The following is a 19,138-nucleotide window of genomic DNA, read 5'->3' as shown; positions in this document are numbered from 1 at the left end:
ACCCATCAGATGATAAGCATGTTATGGGGAGAGCACCTAATAATAACTTACGTCTTCAGGCTGCAGAAATTTTTTTACTGTATATTTCAATATAAAGTTTCCAATTCAGCATTTCCTTTGCCTTAATTTAGTGTCTGTAAGAAGAGTAGGCTAGCCATATTATTTATTCCTAATAGTCAGACAATCAAATTACAAATACGTACTGTATCATTTGTGACATGTAACAATTATTAGAACTTAAGAGATTTATTTACATTTTACTCACTATTTTTTTTACAAAATACTGTATATCAAAAGTACTATTGTGGTATTTCTTAGTATTTGAATTTTATATAACAGTAAACAGGAAAATGAACCAGTACAGTCGGCTCTTCATATTCCTGGAGATTAGGTAAAAGAGAAAGGCGTGAACATCGAGAATCCGCAAATACTTGCTGCCCTAGGGTGGGTCAACTCATAACCTACCAACTCACTGACCATTGCCTGCCTGCAAATGACTACCACGCTAGGTAACCTACGGTACTGCACTACATTATTTTCTCATGATTTCTATCATGGTACTTTAGTTCATACTACTTTTAGAGGCAATTGTACATTACTAACATATTATAGCTTTAGTACAAGGCAAGATACGAAAGTCATCGCCTCACCAGTCTAAGTATGAGTAACAATAAAATCCTTAATTATATCTACCAACAATTCATAAACAGTTGATGGCTGAAATGCACCCAAAATTGAGCACATAAGTACGAAAATGCTTTAAGGAAACACAATCATCTTATTAAAAATCAATGATAATTTTAGAAAAGGATAATGTTTATTTGAACTAGTTGGTGAACAGACAAAATTGAATGTGAAATTAAATGCCATGTTTTAAGGCTTCTTATACAGTGCAGTATGGTATTGAAAATACACTATTAGAAGTCCCCCCCACCACACACACTCTCTCTCTCTCTCTCTTCTCTCTCTCTCTCTCTCTCTCTCTCTGTGTTGCAGTAAAAATCCGCATGTTACATGTACGTAAATTAACACCATCTAAATTAAATTTGAATCCAATATTCTTTCAGTTCATTTCCCTTCCTTTCATCATATTCATTTAATTATTTTCAGCTTATTTCCTTTTAATAAAATTTTATTCCTTCCTGCATAATAAATTACAAGCATTTTAGTTTTAAAGGTAATAACTAGATTGAAAAAAGGCTGTAGTCCACAATATTTATTCATTTAATACTATTATGTAAGAGAATTTACTGCTTTTCAGAAAACATAAAAACAGTTTTAAAAATAGTCACCAGATACCTAACTTCGAAGCAGACATGGATTTTTTTTTTAATAAAAAAAGTTTTTCCCCTATCTCTTGTTTATCAAAATTATCAAAAGAGACGAGTGTTTAGAAACGGTGTCTTTTTACCTTACATTCTTTCATAACAGCAACTGACACTGAACACAATAAACACCTTGATTTTCCTTTGATTTGTGTAAAAAAAAATTCATTGGTCCACTTTTCTTAGAACACTTGAGATTCATTATCCACTTTCTTCTTTTTCGATGACGACATTTTGGATTGGATGAGTTTAATAAATAAAAAAATTTATAATAATTATTGATTTGGTTCTTTGTAAACTACTGGAAAAGCCAAAGGAGATATTTAGGCTGCTCACCAGGATGTTATCTTCAGAGCAGCTGAACTTAAACATGGAGAATCAAGAAAGAAAACTATTCAACACAATCCACTTTAATCCATTGATAATTAGGAAAGAGAAGGGGAAAAAATCTAACTTTATAGGAAGGGATTTACCAAAAGATGGAAAAAGGATTAAAGATGATATTTTTCAAATGCTTCTTAAAAGATTGTCATTTACAAATTCAAATAATTAAATGAGTGATCATATGGTCAACGGTCACCACATTAGTACAGTTCAGGTGGTAGCGGCGAATTTGAACAGACTTAATCCAATGATAAATACGAGAGAGAATGGTAAAAAAAAAATCCAACTTTATTGGAAGGGATTTACCAAACGATGTAAAAGGGATTAATGATGATATTCTTCAAATGCTTATTAAAAGATTGTCCTTTAAAAATGCAATAATTAAATGAGTGACTATAAGGTTAAAGGTTTCAACCGCATTAGTACAGTCCAGATAGTAGCGGCGAATTTAAATCCACTTTAATTATAGTGCTACTTACTTTAAGGGGACCGTCCGCTATGTCCTGCATTTTTTTTTTTCCGATTCAAAATGCATAACTTCTATACAGGTATATGTTTTAGACATATATAATACCTTCATCATAGAAAAATTTCAAGTCATTTGATCAAAAACATTTTGATTTATTACAGTGAACCCTCGTTTATCGCGGTAGATAGGTTCCAGACCCGGCCGCGATAGGTGAAAATCCGCGAAGTAGTGACACCATATTTACCTATTTATTCAACATGTATATTCAGACTTTTAAAACCTTCCCTTGTACGTAGTACTGTTAACAAACTACCCTTTAATGTACAGAACACTTAATGCATGTACTACAGTACCCTAAACTAAAACAGGCACAAATATTAAAGGCGATTTTATATCATGCGTTTCTTAAACACGCTAAAAAGCACGATAAAAAATGGCAACCAATGTTTTGTTTACGTTTATCTCTGATCATAATGAAGAAACAAACTGGAGGTAGAGCTTTGCTTATTACCCAGACATATTTCCCATACTTTTCCCTTAGAACTACATCACATCTTCCTACTTTAGATATATATATATATATATATATATATATATATATATATATATATATATATATATATATATATATATATATATATATATATATATACACATATACATACCTACATATATACATACATACATATATACATAAATACATATATATATATATATATATATATATATTACTGTATATATATGGGTTATGGAAAAAATCCGCGAAGTGGTGAATCCGCGATGGTCGAACCGCGAAGTAGCGAGGGTTCACCGTAGCAGAAATCATGAATTAAAAAAAAACTTTTTAGGTACATTTTCCTCCACTAATATGACACAAATTGTATTGAAAATCATACCATCAAAACTTCTTTATAAATCAAAAAAATTAAGTGCGACAGATGTTTGTTTTTCCTCGTTCTTTTCTTTTTGATGATTTTTTCTTAATTTTCTTCCTCTAGACGTAAAATAATAAAAAAGAGAAAAAGGAAAATCAAAATTCTGTTACTCAAAATTGTTGGATTTTTATCCCTCTTTTCAATGATATCTTTCTCTCTAAAATCAAAGTATAAATAAGTAAAAAAATGTACCTAAGTGTGAATAAGTATGTTTTTGAGTTATGACCTCCAAATATTTGCTATAAATTTTAACTTTGTTTTCTTAAAAAAGATCAAGATAACATTATGATCCTTAATTTGTACTTTTATTGTTTATTCCTACATGAAGGCTTCCTAAATGAGGTATTTAAACCCTAAGTTTACTAATACTCTTGGTGTAAGGGTGTCACGAGTTGCCAGCGGCCTCTCGTTGTTGCCAGAGTTTTAGTTAGAATGTTCCAGGTTTGTACTCTTTTTCAAGCTTCCCTCTCTTTTTGGTTCTTTTTTGTTGCTCTCTGCTTACTTTTTGTTCTTTCTTTGGCCTTAGGTAACATTGGCCTTGCTATAAAGTTCACGAAGACGTTGTGAAAACACAATGTACATACGAACTGGAAGTAAACAAACACACATGCAACGTAACTTCTATACGTCTTAGGAAACTCTGGCTGTTCTTCTCATAGATCGTAGCTTGCGTTCGCCTACCCTCTAACCATGCCTTCTATCTCTGCCAGACGTACGAGATTTCAAAATGTGAAAACATCGCTATATAAATGCAAAAATAAACATGCAAAGACTGTTCTGTCAAACTAGTCATGCAGACGACGCAGTAAAGATGACGTCATCATTTAAAGACCGCTTTATCTTCATTATTTGTAAAAATAATTGGCTGAAACTTCTGGAGAGCATGTACGATATGTTAAGGTATACATATAAACAATAAAATATTTTCAACTTTTTAAAGTTATGTCAAACACCATAGCAGACGGTCCCCTTCAGTTTTTCAAAGATCTCCGCGGGCCGGATGAGAAACATCCGCGGGCCTGATGAAAAGCATCCGCAGGCCAGATTAGGCTTGTGGGCTGTAGGTTGCCCATGAAAGCTTTAGAAAGTAAAATTGTTAAATCACAACTCAACAGATGCTGATAAAATGGAGAAGAAAATGTCCCATAAAAGCACATTACATAGTAAAGCCAACCTTTTAAAAATTTGAAATTATTCTTTGGTAACAATTATCTTGCAGGAATCATACACATGTATTTCTATTAATGTTGGGGGCTGCTATCTGGACTCATGTAACTTATTATAAAAGTAGAGTAGGACCCATACATTCAACTAACAAAGGTGTATTTGCATGTGTGTGCATAAAGCAAAAATTAACTTCCAATACTGTAGAGTATGTACAAAATTTTAATTTGTGGCTGAATTTTAAATTGTGTTCCAGGTTAGATAAGTCACTGAACATTATCACAAGTAATGAATACATCATTCTAGTCATTTACAGCTTCTCTTCACAGGTCACTCACTCACTCACTCCACTGCCGGAAGACCATCGTGATCTTTCGACACCTCCACTGCCCGTGATCCAGAGCCAACGCAGGCCACATGCTAGATACTCCACTCCAAGTTGCTCCAAATCTGTCTTAATATTATCAAACCATCTCATGCATGGTCTGCCCACAGGTCTTCTCCCCACTGGTATGACCGTCTCGAGTCATCTAATCAAACTATTGTCTCCCATTCTCTCAATGTGACCTGCCCACCTAAGCCTTTGTGATCTTATATGATTTGTTATATGTGGCAGCCTTGATACTTCTCTCTGTTCCATATTGTGGCTTCTCCTCCACTAACCACTCTGTTCATCTGGGACTAGTCCACATATCTGCCTCAGCACCTCCAGCATTAACCCTCCAAGCTTCACAAAGTTCACCTCGTTTCCATCCCTTGAAATTTTCATTATCTTGGTCTTACTTTCATTAATTTCCAAACCAACTTATTTTGCTGCTCTTCTAAAGATATTTACTTGATTACTGCATTCTGCAAACTTCTCACCCAGCAAATCTACCTCATCCGCATATGCCCTGCTGACCCACATCATCCCACTGATCCTCCTGACTTCATCTCCCTTTTGTGGTGTCTGGCTCATCAGCCATTCCATCCCAAGATTGAAAAGGAAACACGATAATGGACATTCCTGCTTTACTCTAGTCTCTTAGTTGAAAGGGTCAGTGAGGTTACCTCTCACTCTCTTGTGTTATGTTAGCACATCTGAATTGGTCAAACTATTTTTTCTGGGATGATGAATTCATTTATACTCCACATAGATAGCCTGTGGATGCTGCCATATACCTGTTTGAAATACACAAACGCATGCCAGTGATCTCCACAGGTGGTTGTATTATATGGAGAATCATTAACAATTTTAAAACCAAGTGGGTTGATTTTCATTTCAGTACAAAACCTGAATTTGACTGGAATATGTATCAAAGAGTTATAATTAACTTTCATCTCTCTGTGGTCTAATGATAAAGATGGAGTCATTGTAACCTCAGTTCTAACTTAACAAGGGTTCAAATCCTTGTCCGACCAGAAGTTATTACCGTAAAGTTAATTCTCCTTGGGTCTCTTATCCATGGCAACCAGAAACTTGCCTATTCAAACGTGTTTACTACCTATTTCCAATACTGTACTTTCTATGTACTATAATGTACAGTGATACCTCTATATACGATCTTAATTCGTTCCAGAAACTGCTTCGTATGTTAAAACGATCGTATGTTCGAGCAAATATTCCCATAAGAATACACAGTAATTTGTCTGATTTGTTCCTCAGCCTAAAAACCCATAACAAATCCTTAATAATTGGCTACACGTAATTACACATAACTAATATAATAAACACAAAAAATTTCTAAAAAAAAGAATAATAATAAAGAAATAATGAATAAAAAGGGGGTTTTTATGTAACACTTTAACTTAGCGACAGGCCAGCGCAGGAGTAGGGACTGCAACGCAGGAGGAGATGGAAGATCAGCGAGGAGGTAGGGACGGCGACTTTGTACGATAACGTGTACGATAACTTACACTAACTTACACTAAGTGAACTTTAACTTAACTTAGCTTATTTTTTTTTTTCATTTTTATAATTCTAAATTTTTTTTCACATTTTTTTTCTTTACTTATTTTTAATTTTCATCACTTTCACTCAATTCGGTCTTTCTTTTCTTTGCTTCACTTACTTTCTTTTTATCATGATCACTAGACCGTTTTAGTAGAGATTTTTAAAAAACTATCGAGTGAAAGTTGCTTGGTAGGGCTTTTGAGAATTTTTCTAAAATGAGTTGAACAAACATCATCGACCTGCGCAATTACACGGCAAATCTGAAGTTTCTGTGGGTGATGCTTGTCGATGAAATCAACCACGTGTTGATGATATGCCAACATCTGTCTTATTTCCGCCGTACCTAAGATTTGGCCTACCTCGTCGGTCTCCTCCGACTCACTCAACTGCGCTTGGAACTCATCATGCTGCATGGCTTGCAGCTCCTTGAGTTCCTCGGTGGTGAGCTCTTCATGATGCTCATCGACGAGTTCGGTGATGTCATCTTCATCCACCTCCAGACCCATGGACTTGCCAAGGGATACTATCTCTTCGACGTTTCCTCGGCGGCAACCACAGGTTCATTCTCGGGGCTAAAACCTTCGAAATCTCTGGGAGCAACAGCATCAGGCCAAAGCTTCTTCCAAGCTGCATTCGGGGTCCAACGAGTTACTCCCTCCCAAGCCTGATCTATGATCTTTAAGCAGTGCACGATATTAAAGTGGCTCCTCCAAAATTCACGCAAAGTTATGTTGGTGCTTTGTGTGACATTAAAGCACTGCTTAAATAAATGCTTGGTGTACAGCTTCTTAAAATTAGAGATGACTTGCTGGTCCATGGGCTGGAGGATAGGGGTGGTATTCGGTGGAAGATACAACACTTTGATGAATTTGTATTCATCGATGATATCATCTTCGAGTTCGGGGGGGTGAGCGGTTGCATTGTCCAAACAAAGCAAGCACTTCAAAGGCAAATTCCTCTCCTGAAGGTACTTCTTGACAGCAGGGCCGAAAACTACGTTTACCTATTCCACAAAGATATGCCTAGTAACCCAAGCCTTAGAATCAGAACGCCATAGAACATGTAGCAGGTCTTTATTAATTCTATGTGCTTTAAATGCCCTAGGGTTTTCGGAATGGTAAACTAATAAAAGCTTAATTTTGCAGTCCCCGCTGGCGTTGGCACAAAGCGCAAGAGTCAACCGATCCTTCATTGGCTTATGTCCAGGCATTTTCTTCTCTTTGGCGGTAATGTACGTTCGACTAGGCATCTTTTTCCAAAACAGACCGGTTTCATCACAGTTAAACACCTGCTGCTCTACGTAGCCTTCCTCCGCCACGATGCTTTCAAACTTTTTAACAAAGTCTTTAGCAGCCTTGGTGTTGGAACTCGAAGCTTCTCCATGCCAAACAACTGAATGAATCCCAGTCCGTTTCCTAAATTTCTCGAACCAACCTCGAGATGCCTTGAATTCCTCCGTCGTAGGATCGGCTGAACTCTCCCCCGCGTCACCCCCAGAGCCTGCCGCCTGCAAGTCACTGTAGATAGCGCTGGCCTTCTCACAAATGATAGTTTCAGTGACCATATCGCCAACAATCTCCTTGCCCTTGATCCATATTAACAAAAGGCGTTCCATCTCTTCAAGGGTAGGGCTACGACGTTTGGAAATAATCGTGATCCCCTTCGATGGTTTCACTGCTTTAATGGCTGCCTTCTGTTTTATGATCGTCGAGATCGTAGACATATTCCGGCCATATTGTTTAGCCAGATCGCTAACACGTACACCTCGCTCATGCTTTTCTATTATTTCTTGCTTTAGTTCTAATGAAAGCATTGACTTCTTCCTTTTCTCACCACTACTACTACTTCCTGAACCGAAACCAAGCTTTTTTAGGACCCATGATTACGAAACAGAGAAAACAACATGTGAAAAAGGAAGATAAAAAACACTGTTAATATCTGAGCGAATAGAGAACAACCACATGATGCGCACGAGATGAGAGGACTGACCAAGGTGACGCTCGATTGGCGTCCCTCAACAACAAACCACGGTTGACGCTTTCGAGAAAATTCCACGCGTACTCGTATTGTTTACTTCGGATGTTGGAGCAACACTTCGGGTGTCGAGACAGAAATTTGGTCGAATTTTCTTCGGATGTTGGAAAATTTGTATGTTAGAACATTCGTATGTAGAGGTTCCACTGTATTTTTTATGATATTAAATTGTTTATTTGCAGACAATAACAGACAACTTTGGTTAATACTATTGTGAGATAAAATACTGTACCCAGTAAGATTTGATTGTAAAACACATTGCTTCAGCAATAACAAATTCTTATTTGACCTTAGGAATGTAGATATTTCTTTTACCCACTCATAGCATAAGATTCACTTATGAAGTGTACATGCCAGAAATGAAGGATTTCATGTGTACTTAAAAAATTACGGTAAACCTAAATTCCTACTACACCTTTTACCCCTCAGGATAACCCTAAACTTGACCTCACTATCTAATGTCTTCATTAGTGCAGTACGTATGTATGCCAAATACAAAGACTTTATCAATTAGTTCAAAATTACAGCCCGGGTTAAACTTATAATTGACTTTTCACCTTCAAGACTTACCAAAACTCTTTCATCCAATACAAAAAAATTAATTCCTGATCACCAGTATATGATCTACATGAAGTTTGAGGTTTAATATTTTAAGAAACGTATAATCTTATTGGATGGACTGACATACAAAGGGCTCGACAGATGGATTAACAGACAGGTCAATCACTACATGCGCCATGATGACAAACCAAAGATAAAATGAAATGGGGGGTATGACCTAAAGAGATTGTTGCCATAGCCTTAGGGTGATCATAAATAATGAACTTTTTGGAAAAATAAATTTTCCTCAAAATTTATCTATCTACAGTATTTGCACAAAAGCCTTCAATAAAAATCCTACATTATTAAATTTTTCATTCAATTCGAGGAACTACACCTGATGCTGTGATTGTCTATCATAATCAGTTTACACTATGTAGGAACAACAAAACTGTATATGTAAAGTTATCAGCTTCATTAATGGTGATCTCTCTGTCACATGGGTAGCTAATTCTATGTTTTAGTAAATATTAATCTGGTCTTCCACTCTGACCCATGATGCAAGGTTATGGTTAGTTACCATTGATAAAAAGGCCCTGGAGCAAGAAAGACAATATTTCTTAGGTATTTTGTGTCACACTGGATTTCCTATTCTAGCCTTTAGCAGGAATTACCTTGGAGACCACAAAGCCCCAACGCCAAAATTATCAGTATATAATTATACATTCGCCTACCTAGCACTCAACTGCTCTAAATTTATGCTTTACTCGCTTGGGTCAAAGAAATAAAATCTAATAAAATGAACAAACAAATAAAATGCATCGTCCCATGCAGTACAATTACAATTAAAAGGTTATTCAAAGGAATGGAATAACAAGTCAATATCTTTATCCCAATAAACATCAATTCGAATTCAAGGAGGTAGTCACGAATAGCAAACAATACACAGGGTAAACAAATAATTGTGGAATCCTTCCTCCTTACCTGTAACCTCTTCAGATCCTTATTGAGATGTTGCCTCTGCATTAGATGAGTGTTCATTTCTTTCATTATCTCATCGTACTTCTCTCGAATCTGAGATGATAATTACAAAAAAGGGGGCTGAGGTAAAACAATAATACAGAAATGGGTAGGAGATTTTCCAAACAATCTTTGCACTGTGAACAATTCAACAAATTGAACAAAACAGTGACTTCATGAGGGATACATGAGGGAATATGAAGGGTGAGAAACACATACAGTATGTACATTAACTTCTTATCTACAGTGAATAAAAGCTTCTGAAGAAAACAAACAACATCTAAAGCATCACAAAGACAGTTTATCTCCAACAGTTTCTAGGAGACGTTACGAGAAACTGACAAATCCTTTGAGCAATAAACTACCATAGACAAGGGGTTGAATTCTGAATTAAAATATTCTGTAAAACTTTTCAGAACCAATATTGATGAAAAGCTTTTCTTGATTTTATTAATCTCATTCCTTCATTTCCCACAGCATTCTTGTTTAAATAACTTTCTTTAATTCACTTTCAGAATTTAAATTGTATTTATTTGTTAGATATATAATTTGAATAAAATACATTGTTTCATTATTTCACTTTTTAATTATTCCTGGAACTTTTAATTTACCTTCAATAATTCTTCTTGTAATTTGTTTTTTTCCCTGAGGGCAGAGTCCCACTCAGTAATGGCTTTGGTGCACTGCTGTTTTAGACAATTCTTTTCCCTCACAGCTTCATTACATTCTCTCAATATTTCCTCATACTGTTTTTTAAGGCGAGACACTTCTTCCTGTAATATTACAAAAATCAATTGCATTTACACTCGTTTTAAAAACTAAGATGAGGTAAAAATAAATTTTAAATAATTGTTAAAAACATCAAAATAAATCAAAGAAAACATCTTCATTAGATACCATTTCTTACAGTTATCCATGTCACCTTCACTGCCAACCAACATTATTTCTCCCTTAAAGACTCTCAACAGTTCTATGAAATATTTGAAAGCAAAATAAGAGAGCATCATTCCTCTTAGCTGCTCCAAATAAAAATAATTATTTGCCATTTTACAAATGATTCAATAACCAACATAACTCATAAAATTGCCTAGATCTCTAATATTACCTTCTAACATATGAGTAAGAACAATTAAGTGCTGGATAAGTTATGTTTATGGCATTGGAACCAGTAAAAAATACACACAGATGAAATCGATAAAGAGTGGGGAAGAGGGGGAATATTCTAAGCTCCAAGTAAATATTTCCAGTACTGTTCAGTACATTAATATAAAGGGCAACTGATAACAAGTAAGATGCAGGACAGAATAATTTATAATTTCATGACTTACCTGCGTGAGTTCCAATTTGGAGATGTTGTTGGAATGTGAGGCAACTAAATCTGAATACCTCTTTCTGATTGAATCATATTCATCTTTGATGGCTTCATATTTGCGCATGGTAGTCATGTAAAGCTGGTTGATGGCCTCTCCTGAGCCCTCCTGAGACATAGCCTCCTACAACAGGTATTGGGTATGCAACAAAACGCAGTAGATTAGACACATACAAAATCTTTATACCACATACTTAAGTCTACAAATTCAACACAATCGTGTTCATATAGGACTTGAACATCATTAATCTTTTTAGAGTTAGTAAATTAATATTATTATTAGTAAAGCATTTATGTACACTACAAATAAAGACATCTGTTGACAAAACAAGATCTTTCATGCACTACTGTATTCTTTTTTTATTACCATCATAGTATTTCATTTGCCATTACATTAGATATTAAAAAAGTATACAAATGTCTTCCATGTAGTAGAATGTACACTGCTAAAACAAATTTACATCTTATTTATTTCTTTAAATCTTTATCATTTACATACTTGAGGGGTTTATACTCCCAGTGAAATTTCTTTTCCTTGTAGATGTACAATATTAACTAACTTATGGAAGTACTTTGTTCATAATAAATTAAGAAAAAATAGTTTACTACTGAATGGGATATGCAGCTGTATTCATAGTTAGTGAATTATACAAGTGAAAATTAAAAGAAAAAATTGAATGTCCTTTAACAGTCACTAAAATGGATTGCAAAACATCAATACCCTTCATTTTTTCGGCTCTACCTCACAGTTATGTTTCTGCGAGTGTAAATAATCATTTTATACAGTATTCACAAACGAACATGAATGACCACTAAAATAACCTAAAATGTTTAAGGGGTATAACAAGGATGTTGATGTTATGAAAAGATTATATAGATAAGTGTACACATACTGATGAAAATCACTCTTTACAGTTCCTTGCTCATTGCAAAAATATAGATAAAAAATTCAATGGAACTAAAATTATGAATTTAAGGAGATTAAATGGTAAAAAAAAAAAATCTCATGACTACTGTTAAATAAAAATATGATGGGCACATGTGAGCTGCATAATTCAATGTAGTATAAACAAGAACCTTGACAAATAAAAGGGAGGAGATTTAGAAAAGATGTTATTACAGGACATAAATCTTCTTAGTGCAGCGAGCAGATGATATTACAAATGGAGAAGAGGCAGAGACATGGTGTCAGGTCTTTGTTTTGTATGAAAAACACTGAATTTTAGTACTAAAATTTGTTCTTTCTACCTGATGTTTCTATTGCTCCTCTAAGGAAATTTGGTTTTATCAACATTTACCCGTTAAACTGAAAATTTTCTTGTTTTCTTCTGTTTCAATACACTTATATCTAGTAAAGGAACAAAATAATCTAGCAATTAATGGCAATAACCAATGGCTTGGTCAAGCCATGGAACCTTTGTCTTTCAGTCTCAAAGTCAAAACTATTCCTTATCCTTTTGATACCACAACTCAGTAGGGAGGAGAATGGGCATGTATATGAACATCAGGTGACTATAGAAATAACAAAGTTTATTACAGTAGTGAAATTTTGATTTATATAATACAGGACTCAAGACTGTTTCCTAATTACCTATCAATATAACTTCAAACCCATGTAACAAAAAGAATTCTCTTATTCAATTTAAGAAAAATATAAACAAACAAAACCAAAATTTTTTATTAAGACATCACCACCAGCAGCCACTATAGGACCTAGCCCCAGCAATCTTGATAAACAAACCAGGATCATTTAAGATAATGTTTTTAGAAAATTGACTTGGTGCACCACCGGGTTGCTGCCAAAACCCTTTCCTAAGAAAGATTTATGCAAAAATTATGCAATGTAGGTGTACAGTAATCCCTCACCATATTGCTGTTCACCTATTGGAAATGCTCTCTCAGTATACCACAAATTTATAAATATGTTACAGTACAGTATGTGTAAATCTATCACGTGGATTCCTATTTAAATAGCACATTTCTGAAACTGATAAATTTTATATACTGTATTTCATATCTTAAATTATCTTTACCTAAAAATAGTCTTTTTTGGCCTAAAATCATTAAAGTAAATTGCAGTAATACCACATATACTCGTGTAAAACTTGCCATCTTATATATTGTGCGAGCATCAAATCTTCAACCATAAAAAAATATTTAATAATGTATCTTATGTACAGCATCATGCGAAATCCTTTTACGAAACTAAATTATAATAAACTATATTCTTCTCCTTCATCTCTTTATGCCAACTTCTAGTTCAATACAGTATGTTAAAAGTATCGTTAGTAATGCATAATAGCTATTTTGTTATGTACAACAGATTCAGATAATCACAGCTGTTTTGCTTGCATTTCATTGTTCATTTGATAGTAACCAATTATCGAAGTTGTTATAAATGACGTTACATAGAATATGACATATATTATGTATTATACCTTTTTCAGTTTATGAAAAGTTACACAAAATTGCACAAAAACTATCTAAAGAACTGGAAAAAAGTCAATAATTTTCTAAGCTTTGTAATCAAACATCGTATGGGTAAAGACTATAAAATTATCGTGCATCAGTAATAAGAATGAAATACTGTACCTCTAAACTTCCATATGACATTAAAATGGACAGTAAATAAAATAAGAGAAAAGTATTCTTACTAAAAACTACATACTTTTATTTATTAAAATAAAAATGATAGTTCAACCAATAATTGACTCTTTCAGCTAGATAAATAAAATCATTCAGTAGCTTGCTTTTAATCAGCTGATTTGGAAAGTGTAGACGATAGTCTTGAAGAGCTTACAAATGTAAACAATGGAAAAGATGAATATTCGCTATATTTTTATTTCATATGATTCTAAAATGTGAATATTACTATAATTTTTATTGGACACGTTGAGTAAAACGTCATTGTTATTAAAATCTTGTTTATTTTAAATACAACTGTACTTTTTGGCCACAGTAAATGGACATATAGATTGGCAAATGGTGTAGCCTGGACTAGCAGTACATACATTAATGAGTGATAAGATTTAATTTTTGTATTTATGTATATGTATAGGGATGTGTCGACATCAAAGGTAAAACTTGGCCTAAAAAGGGTTTTAAGAGTGTTTAACTGGTTTTTAAAGAGTGTTAGGAAGGTTTATAAAAGGTGAAGTTTATGAAGAATTAAAATATGAAAACAAAAAATAATTGAAAAAATATAGCTTCAAATTCTGTACCTACTTCACAGTTCTTCAGCTATCTTGGAAGGGCCTGGAATTGAACACCTATGATAGCAAAGGGATTACTGTACTTCTAATATCATGAAACCTAACCTTCAAGGCTTTCAACAGAAGTGAACTAATTCTTTCAGAGCTTCTGTGACCAAACTTTTAACAAAAGATATTGCATTTATGGACAAAGGACGATTTGGAATTCTAATCCTAAAAAACAAATTAGGAGAACTACCTCTACGCTGCTAGTTTAGTCAAAATAATATATTATCATTCTTACCAAACAAAGAAATCTAGTATATTATAATACATAATATGCATAGATATTATCGAAACTGCTTGAGAACAGTACAGAAGTCGGTACGGATCTACTGTATATTGGTTAATAGCTGGGATGAAAATTTTTTCATAAAAAAGGGAAAGATGAAATTTCAAAATTTTTAAAAATATTATCCAAGCTAGTTCTGGTCATTGATACATTTCTAAATTTATACCAATCAAAATACCCATTCTATAATATTTGGTACAAATTATTGGCACATTGTCTATTGGAACTTATAACAGGCAATCTAGATGGCCCAAAAAGCCATATGTTTCTGAGAATATGGTTGATAATTTCCATACAGCTATATGTAGCATAGATGGGTTTAGCTAAATCACCTCCAGGACTGGTTGCCTGAGAAGATTGGTTTAATACTGCAACCTTCTCGGACACTAGGACAACTGACGACACAGATCTGTGAACCATTTTAATTGTTGCCAGGATGGTGTTACTTGCGTCATCCTGATGTTTAAAGAAATTCCGAACTTGTTCATGGCAAACAGGTGAAATGTGAAAAGATCCAGATTTGATCAGTTTTGTAATAGGGCATTTACCTTTCATGCTAAGAGATCCGAAATTGGTGAACAAAACACTTTTATCTTTTTGTTCAGTACTCATGCAAACATGTCTACAGTTCGTCGAGTCCATCACTTCTAAATTCATAGACATAACAAAGGATGTAGGGACCATTTGTTTGGAAGAATCTAATTATTCCTTTCCATCTGATTTGTTCATATGTCTGATTTTCCCAGAATAAACTGAGGAAGAGGGTTAACCCTATCAAATATGTCCAGTTAATAGCACCTCCGCACTCTTGCAAATGGATTGTGATCTTGTCCCCCATTTCACTCCGGATGTAGGCCAATGTCATTATATTTTCTGAAAACACCCTGGTCTTCCTTTCTAACCCCTTCTACAAGTGGTTACTGGCCCTGAAGAGCCTTGATTATTACTAAACGCCCTTGACAAATGTTATGAAGAGTTGATTTCTGAGACGTCTATCTCCGCGGCAGATCTAGATTTGCTCCCTATCATTCCTGTGAACTTTATGAAACATCTACAACCAGAGAAAGGTCTGGGATTTTCATTTCCATGGAAACTCCCTTGGATAACCACCTGTAATTGTCCCACCACTCAGCAGTTGATGTTGGTTTTCCATCACTAGAATTGAGATTATATCTAGATTGATGAACTTGTTCCAATGTTGATTGAAATGAAATTGGAAAACCGTCATCTTTAGGCATTCAATCAGAACAAACTTCTCTAAGGAAGTCAAGTTCCCTGGAAAATTTATCAGTTTCTGACCTGACATAGACTTCAAATTTTTAAACATTTTCAACAATAGATGAAAAACTTGAATCCTTTTCTCTGACAGAAAAATCTGTAAAGGAACTGTTGTTATTATCCTTCCCAAATATAGAATCTTCTGAACTGGAACCAGAAGGAACTTCAAACTGACCTAGATTCCCAACCACTCCAGTAACCAGAGCAACCACACTTGCTGTATCAGAATCTTTTCTTAAAAATCACTCAAATTAGCCAAATGTCCAGGTATATAAAACCTTGGCCCAGAATTCTTTATCATTTTGAAATGGGGGCCATCATCCTGGTGAACATTTGAGAGGCAATCATGAGACCAAAAAATAGGCACTTAAATGGATAAACCTCTTGTTGACAAAATTAAGGTATTTCCTTGAATTGGGATTAATAAAAATATGAAATTTTGTATCAGAGGGGTCTATTGAGGACATCTCTGTCGAGGGTGTTTCCATAAAAAAAAACTTTGTGAGAACTGTAAACATAGAACTGGTCTCCAACCATTCGATGCTTTGGGGATTAGTAGTACTATAATCTGTTTTAAAACAGTAGAGCAGGGTTCAAGACCTCTCTTAGTATACTTTTTTCAAGAATATTCACGACTAATTAAAAAAATTGTGCATTTGCTACATTTGACCACAACTAGCACCAACAAATCAACGAAGGCACTCCAAAACGTGATAAAAGAGGGTGCCTTCCTTCTATTAGGATTTGCAAGGAAGCACCGTTATAGTGTTCTTTGACATGATCTTCAATTCTGGTTAGCAACTCTTCTGGAGCATCTACTAGATCAGAACCCTGATATTCCAACACTGTTATGAAAGGAATTCCTTGGATATAATTCTAAAGCCATCGAAGCTATTGGCTTAAAGGCAAAAACTTAAGTATGGTTAATGTTATGCTTGCAAAATTTACTTGGATTTAGGTTTCCTTGCTTGGTCTATTGCTTTATAATCATATTTATATAAAAATTCCAAGATGCAAAATGTCTTACAACTACATTGGAAACTAATATAAAACCAACAGTCCTATTCATTGTTTATGTTATTATATGTACCATGTAATTATGGTACAATAACTCAATTACAGGATAAGGCTCTAGGCCTACTACTTGCATGCCACTGTAACTCAGTGGTATGTTATCTATATATCATTACTCCAAACATACAAGGAAAATATAAAATATTTTGAGCAGCTGCTTAAGGGGGCCAGCCAGTATCCTAATATATGGGGGTTTAAGAATAAAAACACAAAATCCTGAAAAAATTCACTGAACTTCGTATGGTAATGGAGAATGTGTATACAAAATATTTTGTCAAAATTCCTCTTACTTTCATTGTTACAGGGTAATTAGTAAAAGTACCCAATAAACGAAAAACATTGTTCCCTACAAGAAAATGCACTTTCTTCTGTTTTCGTAAATTTTGATAATCCTTACATTTTAATATAAAACAAATTGTGAGCAATGACATCTGTATAGATTCCATGATTCACAAGACGATGTATTACACAGTAATACATCAGTCCTACCACAAACCTCATAAAGAGTACACGTTTGAATTTTTAATTTCCAACTTTCACTCGTTTTTACGTCTGGTTTTCTTGGTTTCAGCAAGGATTTCATCATGCCAAAGAGGAAAAGACAATTTAAACATCTTGCTAACATTAGAAATAAGAAAATTTACTCTAATAAGAGTGCAGAAGTGGGTAATGTCGGCGAAATTATCGGAGTTAGTGAAGAAGAGAGATGAACGCGCGACCGTCTCGCCTCAAGAAGCAAGATATTGAACAAAAGAATCTTCATTCGTGATTAAATTATAATAAAAACTTTGTTCTGGTTTATTAGTATCCAAAAAGGAATATAAAATTCATAATAATCATGATTTATTAATATTGTCTCTGTAAAAATACAAAGAAAACTTTGAATGCCCATATCTCAAAACTATCCTTGTTGACCTTCAAATTCTATCTATTCCCTTAGTTTTATAGATATAGCATTGAATTTGGTACATAAGTTGGAAAAACACCATAAAACAATCAAATGGTGCCCTTTTATCCAATTTTTGTTTCATATTTATTTTCTCATTTTTAGGTTTAATTTTTTACCATAATCAAAATTTAATATATAGCAAAATGAATTAAAAAAAAGGAAAAACTTCAATTGATTGGAGGTCTAAATTACGTCTATATAGGGTAGTAATCCCAGGTCTTAATATTAATTATCAAGGGAGGAGATTGAATTTGAAAAACACTCATTTTCATGATAAATCGCTTTGGCATCGGAAAATTGATGGTCAGAGGCAAAATCCTATGCAGTTTGGAGGTGTCCTAAGTCACCTTAAGTGGTATGAATGTCAAAGCCCTGTCCTTAAAAATGGCATTAGCCAGCCGGCCCCCTTAAATGAATTGGGAATTTGTGATTTTACTGAAAATATGAATAATTTAGGATTATTTGAATGCTATTAACTTATGGCAAGCTTACTACTACCTGACCAAATTCCAGTATTATTCAATAATTATATCTCCTAGACTGGAATAAAATAATCCCATTAAGTACAACAGGAAAGTTGCAGTTTCTACAATATTTCTTACAATGTTTCTAACTTAAGCAGCTGCAAGTGGAATGAAAATATTATATCTAGCTATTGTTTTACATTAATAACAGTCTTGAGGTGTGGGTTATTTAATTCTAAATTGTTTCCTTAGTAACAAATCAAAATTTCTTACAGAAAATTATAAATAACAGCATTATGTTGTTTCTAAAAAAAAAATATACTTTGGCATAAAATATTCGTAAAAGATTTAATTAAATTCAACTTATTCTAAATATTAGTTAAAACATACAAGCAAAGCAGTAACTAAATTATAGTATATGAAATAAATACATATAATCATTTTTTCAAGGAACATTTAGCTTTATGTGGCTTTTTTCCTACATTACGTAAGTAAGGTATGCAACCCCCCTGAAATTTCAATTTATGATGTTCCGTAAAGTACAGTATACAGTACAGAAAAAAAAAAAACAAATGTTTACCAGGTCCTTGAAAATGAAAACAAATTAATTAGAATTAGACAAAGTGAACTGGGCAAAGGATAACAAAAACACAGTTG

The 19,138-nt window shown here is 33.9% G+C and overlaps 1 protein-coding gene across 7 annotated transcripts in view; it reads right to left on the bottom strand.

The window, feature by feature from the left end:
* Nucleotides 1-19,138, bottom strand: part of Dlg5 (Discs large 5) — an 847,504-nt gene that overhangs the window by 253,426 nt on the left and 574,940 nt on the right. For all 7 annotated transcript variants that reach the window (XR_011044295.1, XM_068372367.1, XM_068372363.1 and 4 more), the window contains 3 exons: nt 11,133-11,297; nt 10,416-10,577; nt 9,769-9,858 (listed from right to left, as the gene is read on the bottom strand). Coding sequence is in view for 6 of the 7 variants with exons in the window: in XM_068372367.1 (XP_068228468.1) it covers nt 9,769-9,858; nt 10,416-10,577; nt 11,133-11,297 (417 nt within the window). In the remaining variant the exon portion in view is untranslated. The remainder of the gene's footprint in view (nt 1-9,768; nt 9,859-10,415; nt 10,578-11,132; nt 11,298-19,138) is intronic.

This window comes from Palaemon carinicauda, chromosome 4, assembly GCF_036898095.1.
Source record: "Palaemon carinicauda isolate YSFRI2023 chromosome 4, ASM3689809v2, whole genome shotgun sequence".
Taxonomy (NCBI): domain Eukaryota; kingdom Metazoa; phylum Arthropoda; class Malacostraca; order Decapoda; family Palaemonidae; genus Palaemon; species Palaemon carinicauda.
This window is presented reverse-complemented; position numbering and strand designations above follow the sequence as displayed.